Source organism: Columba livia, chromosome 6, assembly GCF_036013475.1.
Source record: "Columba livia isolate bColLiv1 breed racing homer chromosome 6, bColLiv1.pat.W.v2, whole genome shotgun sequence".
Lineage (NCBI taxonomy): Eukaryota > Metazoa > Chordata > Aves > Columbiformes > Columbidae > Columba > Columba livia.
The window spans coordinates 13,768,815-13,781,266 of NC_088607.1; the positions used below are offsets into that span (position 1 = coordinate 13,768,815).

General features: G+C 41.5%; 1 protein-coding gene across 1 annotated transcript; it reads right to left on the minus strand.

Moving 5' to 3' along the window:
• On the minus strand, positions 1-11,957 carry TAF5 (TATA-box binding protein associated factor 5). Its single transcript, XM_065067129.1, has 11 exons — positions 11,398-11,957; positions 9,899-10,139; positions 8,563-8,878; positions 7,738-7,901; positions 7,142-7,277; positions 6,489-6,609; positions 5,388-5,517; positions 4,149-4,313; positions 3,539-3,716; positions 3,196-3,373; positions 1-1,868 (listed from the first exon to the last, which is right to left on the minus strand). Exons 1-11 carry the CDS (start codon positions 11,912-11,914, stop codon positions 1,651-1,653), a joined length of 2,364 nt encoding a protein of 787 aa, XP_064923201.1. The 5' UTR covers positions 11,915-11,957; the 3' UTR covers positions 1-1,650.
• Between the last annotated feature and the right edge of the window lie 495 nt (positions 11,958-12,452).

Consider the following 12,452-nt stretch of genomic DNA (forward strand, 5'->3'; position numbering starts at 1 on the left):
TTGTGGTTCTAGTATTTATTATAATATCAAAAGTATAAAACTGTACAAAATACAAAGGCAGAATGTGGCAGTGTTTTCTTTAAGCTGTCAAAGCTGTATGTGCTTTGCTTTAGGTAACTTGTCTGATTTACCATAATTGTACTTAAATCCAACTGGTCATATTGAGAGCTAGAAAATTTTGTTGAGGTACCATTACACACACACAAAATTCCATAATAATTTAGTTTTAACCTTTTTGCTTCAAAGAAAATTTCCAGGTGAGCTTCCTAATGATTCTTACGCCCTTTATTGTGATGCATAATGACTGTAATAGACCTTGACGCCAAGAGGCAGAGAAGGATAAGTGGGGAGGTAGTCCTTCATCTCTTTTACCTTAGAAATGTCAAGTCCTGATTTTATTTTCACTGGAAGCAACAGATTGTTCAAGTGTCCAATCCCTTACTGGAAAGTAATGAGGAACACAAAATAGATTTCCCTGTATACAGCTTGTAAGAGAAGGGGGGGGTGGGAACCAACCAACCAACCGAACAAACAAAAAACCCTACACAACCAAACCAATAACCACACCAAACTGGGCCTGTCCTTTGGTGGTGGCATTTTCGGTTCCAAGACCCAGAAAGAAGTTACACTTACTGGTGTTTTGTATGGTTTACCCTCCTTTAGAAATAAAGCACTGAGCTTTAGTGCCCCTGGGGATATCATTTTGGCCTTTCAAAAGCAAACTGATAATACACAGGACTGATGAAGCCGTTTACTCTGCAATAACGTTTCAGTTTCTTGGCTAGTTCTACATTTTGATATATTAAACCCTATGCAGAAAGGACAGAAGTTTTTAAAGTTTGTTTAGATCTAATACAACATAAAACGGTTTAACTCCACTGTTTTAATAATGGGTATTTCAGTTGTGTCTCAGTCCCCCCCACCTTTTTTTTTTTTTTTGGTCATACACTGAAGTATGAAAGTAAATGAAGTTCACATTGCACTTCTGGTTGCTTATCACACAGCATTGGCTACCTGTGAAAACAGAATGACAAGATCTGCATTTCCAATACCTCAAAAGGCACAGGAGTTTGAAATCTTTTCAGGATTTGGTACTTGGATGCGTAAAACCCAGACATGGAACGTTGCAGCAGTTCCCCACAGGCCTCTGCCTGCAGGACCTGCTCTCACCATACCTGTTGCCCAGCCCAGGCCACAGTGGATTAAACTACATTCTTCTTTTCTGAAACTGAAGTTTTCACTTGTGTTTGAGATTGATTAAACATTTGCTAACCATAAATTAAGTGCTTTAAAAAAAAATCATTTGAGAACACATACCAAGGCTGTTAACTTTCCACAAGTTTCAGTAGATTTCAGTATCATCTCTGAGAGGAGACAGACATTTTCAAATACATATATATATATTTCTATCAAAGCACCACAAACAATTTCTTCTTTTACAGCCACGATGTCTTGTCAATCTCCAGCATTTTCAAACTGTGGATAAATATGAATCAGCAGAACTAAGATGCTGCTTGCAATTAGTTTACATAGTTTTGGTTTTCCTTCAACGGACTAGTGGGATCCACCTAGACAAGACCTTCCTCCTCATCTCATGTCCTGAGGTCGCTACTGCCACGACATGGCACAGTCAGTCTCACAGCTGCCGACTCATTGTGAGCTGTAGGCTCCTGCCGCCAGCAGCAAGTTTCTGCGTGTGAAATGGAGATGTACGACCGGGGTTGACTTGGTCATGTATGTACCTAATAACAAGTCCTGAGAGTTTTCAGGCAAGTTTATATGTCCAGTGGCTGTGGTAAAGTCATCAGTTTCTAAATCTTCAAATGCTTTCACAGCATCCCACAGGCGAACTGTGTTATCCATTGAACCTAAAAAGAAAAAAGAACACCAGTTTATAGTCTTTTATTAATAACAAAGGTATATTAAAAAGTCACTGCAGAGCAAGTTAACAGAAATGAAAGTTCAAAAAGTAGGTTTGCTCAAAACTAGACTTATGCCCTTATCCTGCAAGGAAACAGACTTTAACAAGCCTCTGCCACACTGAATACACACATAAAAGCTACCAGGATTTCACCTTTTCTGTGATCTAACCTGAATGCCCTGTGGGTAAAGCACAAAGAGCTACTCTCTCAAAACACTTGGGCTTGGATTACTTCACCCTGCACTGAAAGACCAGGACTATCATGTGGGCTAGATACCAATTTCAGGAAATATTTATGATTCTAAGTTGTTAACAGTTTATTTGTCTGACACAAGCAAGACAGCAGAATTTCATAGGCCCAGTGCCCCATGCTTTCACAGAAGCGTTGGTAGATAAACTGAAGTAACCACCCTGCAAGCTGGATCAAACCTGTGCCCTGTCTGTCAGCTTTCACTCCTGCAGCAGTGGCTCACTGAGGATTCTCACTGCAGTGCATTTAGGAACATACTACTAAATAAATCTAGAATAATCCTAGCCTGGTTTCATGAAGAAATTACCCCGATGTAACTATAGTGTCTGTTCATTGTTTTTTCTATAAGTAAGTTCAACTTGTTGGCTAATTTTGACCAGGTGGCAAAACAGAACAAGTTTCAAATTCATTAAATTCACATTTATGTTAAGAAAACAGTTTACTAAACACAGAGAGACACAACTTTGTGCCTTCATGAAGGGAAAACTGGCAAAGGAGCTCTGCTGTTTTAGACACCAGAGAATCCATGTAGACAGGCAGGAAAAGCAAGCAGGCTTCACAAGTTCTGCAGCTCATAAACCTGATTGTTAATATTACACACACATTTCTATATCAAAAAATCTACCATGAAGAAACAGTATTCCTTTCTCTCTCTTCCTCTCTCTTCTTTTCAGTCCTGCTGCATGTCTCACTGCCACTCCAGTATCCCGTTCCTCTCTAGTCCAGCCACTTCTCTTCTGCCCTAGAGTTATGTCTCACTCCAGATGCCAGCCCCAGCACTGTGCACAGATCCAACCTTCCCTACCGTCTAACCACACAGACCCTTCCCTTGAGGTCCTGGCACAGTGAGGGGTTATACTTCACAGCCTAGTGAAGTACTTGCCTTCTACCAGCATTTTAAGTTTCTGCTTTTGCTAAGCAAGTGATTCTACTTTGTCTTCCTCAATTTGAGTAACAAATTATATCATTCCTCTTCAGACTGAAGGAACACAATGGAAACTTCACTCTTTCCAGTGAATTTTACCTGATGCTAAAATTTCCCCATCTCTACTGAATCTGAGCGCATAGACAGTGTCAGTGTGACCTTTTAATTCTCCAACCATCAAGCCATGTCCAATATCCCACAGCAGAACTCTTCCATCTGTTGCTCCAGTAGCCAGGAATCGTCCATTAGGAGAAAATGCCAATGAATGAATTGGTCCCTAAAGCAGACATTGGGGGAGAGAGAGGAGGAGTGGACACAACCAAACAAATTAATACGTTAATTACATCAACTCACATTCAGTCAGTCAAGCCATACTCGTTACTCTTCAGAGTCCCACCACAGAAATAAAATCACTTTCATGCTGTGAGCGATCTGCCTTTACCTTATGTCCAGTGAATATTCTTACGCAATTCCCATTCAAAACATCCCAGAGCCGTACAGTCCTGTCTGCAGAGCCCGTGGCAATATAGTTGGAGTTTGGATGGAATCGGGTGCATGTCACATCAGCAAGATGGCCAGCAAATATCCGTAAAGGCTGGTAGTGATCTGTTGCCCATAGGCTGAAAAAAAAAACCCACCAGCTTTACTCATAAAAAGAACTTTAATGAAGCTCAGTATCTGTTGTGCAATGAGGAATGAAAGGAAGTAACTATGCCATAGTTTCTTACTGGTCAGTTTACTGAATTAGCAAGATCTGTTTTGGAAAAGTATACTTTTAGAAGAGAGAAAAATAATATTGTCAAGTTGTTAAACAACTAGAAGAGAATACTTGTAATCAGATGGTCACATAAGAGGACAGCATCTCTTTATAGACATCAGATAATCATGTGTGTTGGAAAAAAAAAAATCCAAACACTTGTTCAGCACTTTAACTGACAGGAAATAAAATTTATTTCCAGTAACAGGGTAGGCTATAGGGTCAGCTGATCACTTTCAGGGTTAATCCACCACAAATTGACCCAGACAAGTAAGAAACCCATCCACCTTCTTACCGAGCCACTCTGTCGTGTCCCCCTGACACAAAGTAATAACCATAAGGAGAGAATTGCGTATCCCATACTGGATAGTTGTGTCCTTTATATCCCACCAAACACGTGAATGTTTGGAGACTCCACAATCTGACAGTGCCATCCTCAGAACAGGACAACAGATAGTTCCTGTCATGGGAGAAAGTAGAGCATACTATATATCAGACTTACACATGGATTATATAACCATTGCATAAACACTGAGATGTCTATGGTAAGAAAACTATAAGAAAAATCTGTCCACTGAACAGCATCTGTTTAACATGTCACATATAAATCAGCATTTTAGTGGGGTAAGCAACAATAAACAATTCAAGAAGAATCTAGTCCTAGGCCCCTATGCAAAAGGAGAGATAACAGGATGTTGATGAATAACTCTGACGACACAACAATATTGAGGGGAGAAAAAAACAAAACAAACAAAAAACCCAAACCACATGGCACAGAGCTGATCTTTACTCAGGAATTCCAGTTATAGGTAAAAATGACTAGTAAACTGCTACGCTATGTTACTTTAAAGAATATTTTAATGTAACTCTAAACTAAATTTCAGGATTCCCTGAAAGAGAATTCATACCATGTTCACATTTTCAATTCATAATTATAGACTCTGCGTTCATGTTTCACACAAATTTACTTCTCAGCTGTGTTTCTGTGGTGGTTTTTTCCTGACGAGCCACATGCACAAGCAACACTTTAGACATTTAAACTTTCCTATTGTCCAGACTCTCATAATTACATAATGATTTAAAATCTCTTACTTTGAAGATTCTATTCCATACATTTTGAAAATAAAGTCTCAGTAGAATATGAGAAAGTTGAAGAAGTGCAATGATATGCTACTCAGTCTACTTTTATGTTTTGTAATACTATAAGTGAAATCAATGCTGCAGTATTGCTCCTCTCTACAATTCAGTTAGTTAAAACCCATCTGAAACTACAGTTTGCAAAAAGATGGTCTATTTTGCCATTTACGTCCTCAAAAAAGGTGCTGGCATCCTCAGCTCCACTTGATTTCAGGAATAGCTAAGAGTGCCTTGAACATAATGAGCATTTACACTTGTACACGGTTTCTTAAAAGCTGCATAAACAAGAATTGTTTTAATCTTCTGGAAAAAGCTGCATTAAGAACATGTTTGCATTTAGTAGCACACAATGAAAACTAAAGACAAGTAAACTAGTTAGCTTGTAAACTTATTTTACCTATCAGGACTGAAGCTGGTGCCATAGACAGGTCCACTGTGACCATATAAAATCTTCAACTCACTTGCTGTTTTCTCATCCATGATCCTCTCCAAGACATCGTCTGATTCTTTGTCGATGAGACTGAGGTCTGCAATATTTCAAAGTTCATGTATCACAACAACTGCCAAAAGTTCAAAGACAAATGCAATGAACAGGAAAACAAATGAATTCTTTCTAAAAGAGGCAAGTGTGATGTGAACATGACAAAGTATCTGGAATTGGTAAATTTGATATATACAATGGCATTTAAAATACTTTTCACCTCTGTAAAATGTGAAAATAATGCTTTACATAATCAATTGCTCTTTCTGAAGTCTTCACTAAGAGCTAAAATAAATTAATTCGGACATGCTATTTTTCATACATATATTGTTCAACCTCCAAACACATTAACATCTTCTTGATAGCAAGAGATGCCAAATTTTCACACCTTTTCCCAGGAAGTTAATATGCCACACACTTTCTAGACATGTCCTGACAGCTGCACACCACACAGAACTTAAGATAACTTCTAGTCTGTAGGCTACCATTTGCTGCACACCATGACCACATCTCAGTTAAATATTCAGAGTAAGAAACATTTGCGTGGTATCTAGCTTTAACTGCCACACATTGTTACATAAACTGAGGGATTAAAGAAGCCTGGTTTGCATTGATTTGTGCCGTTGAGCTACAGAACATTTTATTCCATTCTTCTTAGAGCTCCCTCCTATAATTTCCCCCAGGGTACCTAGATCACCTAAACCCAACTGTCTAACTACACCCCATAGTTACCATCCAGTTAAGATGATGGGTAGTTCCATGGCAGTTACGGCTAGTTCCAAGCGCCATGCGCCAACCACCTCACAACAGGTGTGCACAAACAGATCTCTCATTCCTTTAAAAATGTTACTAATGGTCATATAGAAGATACAATCATACATCTCTTTACATCTTGTTTCTTCAAAGTGTAAGCATCTAACTGCTGGAGACAACTCTCCTGCCACAAACAGCATTCTCTGTTCATGAAAAGCACAGTAAGACAAGTAACACATGCTCATATTAAGTGTTATTAATTACCTGCTGCTGTTTTCACACTACGTAGCTTCTTTGGAGTCACAGACCACACTCTGACAGTAGAGTCAGCAAAGCCTCCTACAATCATGCTTGAGTCATCTGTAATATCCACTGCAGTCAGACCCTATACACAAAACATCCATTCATATTGTTTTTATTTTTCATTACATATTTCAAATATTACAAAATCCTAGGTACTAACAAGAAAATTAACTCAACTTACTTACAAAAAATAGATGGAATTATTATTATTATTATTATTTTCTAGGATAGACAGAAACACACTTCAATTACTGCACCATTAAAAATAAAACTATCTGAATGAAGCGTAGTCAATAGTGACAAAGCAGTCCTATTTTGCAGTATTTCAATGCAAGCCATCTGCCATATTCTGTGGAATACACTTTGGGCCCCACAGGAAAAGCAAAAGAACAAATCATGGCAAAATCAGAGCAAAACCAAGGAGCATGGAAATTAAATAGTGTAAGGACTCTTTAAAGATAATTTTGAATATTTTGTAACATCAACTTTGCAACACTTATTCCGAATACTGCAATAACCCCAGCCAACTCTGTTAAGTCTTCTTTCTTAATTAAGGGTGATATTCATAATTTTGATTCCCTTTTCCAGATTATCCAAACTCTTCTTTTACCAACCTGGTAAGCATTAAGGAACGTATAGAAACAGATGGAGGGCAGGCACTCTGGACCAAGACGCACACGCCTTGCAGCTTCTTTCATATTCATTACTTTATCCAGCTTGTCAGAATCTTTCAGTTCAGGCAGAGGAATTCTATAAGAAGCACACATTTTTACAAACTGAAAGCGCTTTCCATATTGTTAATCTAAACAAAGAAAGCAAAACCTTTGCATGCAACCCTTTACTTCGCTATTCAAATAAAAACCAAGAATTAGAAAAACAAAAGACTCTGTAGAAGATTAAATTATGAGAACAAGAGCCAGTAGTTTTAAGAATTTCAGACGGGCAGAGGAACAAGATAAATGAGTATGATCTGAAAAGATTAGTGGGTAACTGAGTAAAATTTTATCAAGGGAAATCTAGATTGACTTGAAGGGCAAAGACAGATGGTTATATGCTAAGCTTTCCACTACCTCGCTTACAAGTCTTATGGGTAAAGCTGTGCACAGCTGAAGTGGCCAAAATGCTAAAAATGTCATGTGAACAGTGATGCAGATTTGGCATGACAACACTGGATTTGAAAAGACTTCTCTACACAACATTCCCTTGGTACCTATTTTGGGGAGGAGCATTAGGGTCTTGTTTTTTACTTTTGGACCCTCCACTATCTTTTTTAGGTTTTTTCTTCTTTGGCTTTCCTTCCTCATTTTCTCCTTCTTCATCTTCATCATCCAATGGCACATCAAACTCTGGTTCTTTCAATAAGCCAAAGAAAACCTGAAAGCCAGTAAAACACACATTGGACAAAACTATATTTGCTGTTCTTACTGAAAACTATTTTTTTTAATGGAAACTTTCTAGTGTAATAGTCTAAGCAATAGAGCTGCCCCTTTAAAACTGCTTAGTGTAATATTACTGCATAGGTTACTGCTTAACCCATAACAAATGTAGTACATATTGTGCTGTTTTACCCAGCAACTGATCTGGACAACTCTAAGTTCTCCCACCATCTCTTAGCACTTCCTTAAAGCAGAATCCTTATGGCTTACATAGTTAATCTCTATAGTACTGCAGTACTACGCTGTCAAGACAAACAAACAGCACTGGTGGTAACAACTGGTGGTAAGAATTACAGCTGTTGCACAAGTGAGGAAGCCAAACATTTTTAAGTGACAGAGTAATTTAGTTCAGGAATTAGTTTCTTAGTTCAGTGGGCTGAATACAAGGTTGTCACTCAAAGGGGTTCAACGGTTTATTGTACCAGACAGTGAAACATCTTGATCTCTCTACTCCAGCCAACAACTATTCTCTTCCTTTGTTCTGTTCATGCTGTCTTTTAAGATCTCAAGTGACCATTGTCATTCTATACTGAGGCATCTTCCTGAAAAACTAGGGAGAACTGTTCAATTATAAGAGCGCAACAATCTTTCCCTCCTACCTTTGCTTTATTAGCCTCTCGTTTTGCCTCCCCAGCCAAGCTTCCAACCATAGCATCTATCTGCTGTTTGCTGCGAGGCATTCCATCAAAGATATCAATGTAAAGATGTTCCTGAACAATGTTCCAGATCTGATTGTTCTGCTTTTCCTGAAGATGCCTCTTCAAGAGCTGATAAGAGTCACGGGAAATACGCAGCACAAACTTGCTTGTTCGGAAATCCAGCATGGTCTCGTTACCTTTCATGTGTTCTTTTTTGGTTAAGCTCGATAATACACGCAGGTCATCCTGGTAATAGCACTCCTGATCCCCATGAAATCTATTGAAACAATTTAAGATGAGATAAAATACTTATTATGAAAACATTATCTCCTCAGTGCACACTTATTTAGACTGCTCTAACACAAAATATATATCTAAGGGCCTTTTGGAAGCTACTGATTACACATGGGATTATTTTTCTGCTGAAATAAGTTTCGCCCTGTGGAAGACACACCAGTGACTTACTGTACACAGAAAGAATATTCAACAGTTAAAAACTGAGATGAAGAGAACACACAAACGGAACCTCACAGAATTTCACATACCCAAAGGGTTCTTGCCTGAAGTAAATAGTTACACTAACATGTTTATTTACAGAAATGAAACTTTAATTTGTGGTATCATAAAGTACAGGGCATCTTTTATTACGCAAGACTACTCGGGTATACTTATATCTGATTCATTATGTGAATACGCACATTTCACAGTGAATATATTTCTCACTCTCCACTTCCATGATATAATAGCTAACATATGTCTAGAGTTTTCCATTTTTACTCAAATCATGTTATAAAACAGTTGCAGCACAGCACATTTTAACTGTTTACAGAACCATCTTTGCTGACCATATTGGAGGGAGACAAAATCTTCCTTTTGGATTGAAATACATCATAATTGGCCTGAATCCAGTAAACAAATTAAATTTTATTTTCTCAAGTGATAAATAAGTGAAACATAGTAAGAGAACAGAAAATTGTAGATTAGCCATAAGTTAATCCCTTCAAACTTAGTTGAAGAAATCCAACATACATGCTATGACATTAGCAAATATTTATAGCATTCATTGATACTTTGCAGCAAGGAGCCAAACATCTCACTATAAAGATGGTTCCAAATATGCACATGGACAGTTCAAAAGCACCCAGTTTGCACATCTTTCTAACATATGAGATAGGAAAAGGATTTAAGAACAGTTACTGTAATCCATGGCACCATGTATACCTATGCTACTATAGCTTACAGATTTAATCAAAGAGCAAACACAAAATAATGCAAGTGAACAAATTAGATACATTACCTTTCAAAAAAAGACTTTGCTTCACTCTCATGTTGATTGTAGACCAATTCCAAATACATGTGCACAAAGAGAGGATAAAACAGCTGAGACAATTCTGCCCGATGACAGTCCAGGGAACACTCAATGAAGTGTTTTAATCCACTGTAGTACTCCTCGTACAGTGTCGGGTCTCCCTGCTGATTGTAGGCTGACAATACTGCACTCACATCTGGCTGATCTTCCACAGCAACACCACCTCCAACTGCAAAACCATTAGCATATAACAAGAGCTTGCAAGACAGCCTGCAAGAGTCAGCAAATATACAGCAGCTAACAGCTCCGCTGGTAAAGCAAGGTTCTCTCAGTAAAACATGACACTAAGTCTTGTGCTTGTTCAGCACTAAGTTTAAATGACACAAGAGAGAGGATGGTAGCACACTATAGTCCTGCAGCCAATTCTCCTACCACCTCCAACCGTTTTTGCCCTTTCCCTGCCAACAGTTGCCTATAAGGTGTTTATCATAGTGCCTAATTCAGCTGGGATTACAAGTGTAAAGGAAGAAGTTACTAACATCACCAAAATAAGCTATCTTTGCTACTAGGGCTAGAAACTGTCAAATAAGGAGCAGAATCTTTCAAAGCCTGTAAGATAAACCCCCTATAATTATTTTGCTTCCAGTACACAGGCAAATTAAGTTCATCAAGTGAACAATTTACCAAGACTGCTACACAACCACTACAGGGCAGTGACTTTTTGTCACCTGCTAATGCTGAGAGCTCTGCTCTCCATTGCAGTCATTAAACGTTTTCATTGGTTTGTCTTCTATGTAAAAACAATCATATCAGGTGATACCAGGAACAAGCTGACTTTATACTATACATTTACTGGAACTCAGACATACCAGTTTCTGCAATTTCATGATACTATTCCGTAAAGCTGCCCCACAGAACACCTTGATCAAACATATGTGAGTCCAGTTTTCCAAAAGACATATAAAGTACCCAGCAAATCAATCCAGAAATGTATAAAGCCTCCTCCAAAAGTATTCCGTGGAGCCTTCTTCAAAATGCAGCCTGTACAAGAGCCCTCATTCTCAGCCCTGCAGCCACATCTTGGACCATCATCTCTAACTACAAAGGAAACCTTCAGCTTCCTGCAGCACCGTTACTTGAGACTGGACACAAAAGACAAGGGGAAGCATCTCACGCTTTGACAGCACTCCCTGCAAACACAACCGGTACCCTTTCCTGGGCTACTCACCCCACGGAGGTCACCCCCAGAAGACCGTGATCTCTTCCCGAGGTGTATGCGGGAATGACACACGCAGGGGTCCCGCCCAGAAGACCACCCTAAGACTCTCGCCTCGCACCCCAGGAAGCACTACTCCGAGGGAGGCACGACTTGACAGCGACCCTTCTGCCCCGCATCACGGAGAGCAGCTGCGGGAGGCACAGGGCCCCCCAAGGCCCCAGGGGTCCCCCCCCCGCGCAGCGACCCCGCAGCCCCCGGCGGGCCCCACCTTTCCCCGGCGGCGCCGCGGCCACCGCCGCCACCCCGGGGCTGGAAGAGGCGACGGTGGCGGCGCTGCCTCCTATGGCGGTGGCGGCAGCGGTGGTGACCCGGCTGAGCAGCGCCTCGCCGCCGGCAGCGTCCGCATCGCCGCCCGGGGCTCCCAGCAGCCCGGCGCCGGCGGGGCTGAGGGCAGCGGCGCCGAGGTCGTCTCCGAGCAGGCGGGCTTCGCGGCGCAGGATCTCCTCGGACTCGCGGAGGTTGCTGCGCCGCAGGAACTGCAGCACGGCCACAAGCGTCTGCCGGTCCAGTGCCGTCGGGGATGCGGCCGGGCCCGGAGCCGCAGGCTTAGCGGGAGCCGCATCCCCGCCGCTCCCCGCCAGCTCCCCCTCCGCCGCAGCCGGAGGAGCGGCTGGAGCTGCGACTACGGCGGCTGGAGGAGCAGCGGGAGGTTGCGGCGGCGTCCCCGCCTCAGGGTCCGGCTTTATCGCCGCCACCTCCGCCGGCTCCTCAGGTAGCGCCGCCATCTTACATCGCCCCCATTCGCCGGCAGCGGGCGGCTGCCGCCAGGCGCGGACGCTCTTGCGACAGTCCGGGCAAAGGGCGGATACTGCCGCTGCTGCCTACCGACACAATCGCGACTTCATTTTGCGACACCGCCAGGAGCGCTTTATGGCAGCGGGGTGGCCTGAGTCTGTCGGAGCGGTTGTGGAGCGGCTGCTGTACTGTGGGAGTCCTGCCGCTAAATAGGTGTAGTTTTGCGTAGTGTCTGCGCGGACGTGAATCACGGAGCTCAGCAGTGCCTGGGGAGTGCGCATGCGAAAAGCCTCGTTCAGAAATGGGTTGGCGTGGTGTCAACAAGCCACTGCCAGCGCCCTTCTCAGAGCAGACCCAGGGCGGCCTCGGGACCGTGTGCCCTTAGGGGCCTTGCTCCAAATTAAATTACTAATGGCTAGCTCACTTGGTTTTCCAGGAATTTCGAATGTTGCGGTTTTTATTCGTGTTTGGTAACCACAGATTTGTTGATATTATAGAATTTAAACCTTTTTTGAATGAGACAGGTAT

Coding starts and splice junctions, on each gene's coding strand:
- TAF5 (XM_065067129.1), bottom strand. CDS start 11,914: ATGGCGGCGCTACCTGAGGAGCCGGCGGAGGTGGCGGCGATAAAGCCG. Junction 8,879..9,898: donor GCAAAGTCTTTTTTTGAAAG/GTAATGTATCTA, acceptor TTGTTTCAATAG/ATTTCATGGGGATCAGGAGT. Junction 7,902..8,562: donor GAGAGGCTAATAAAGCAAAG/GTAGGAGGGAAA, acceptor ACTGGCTTTCAG/GTTTTCTTTGGCTTATTGAA.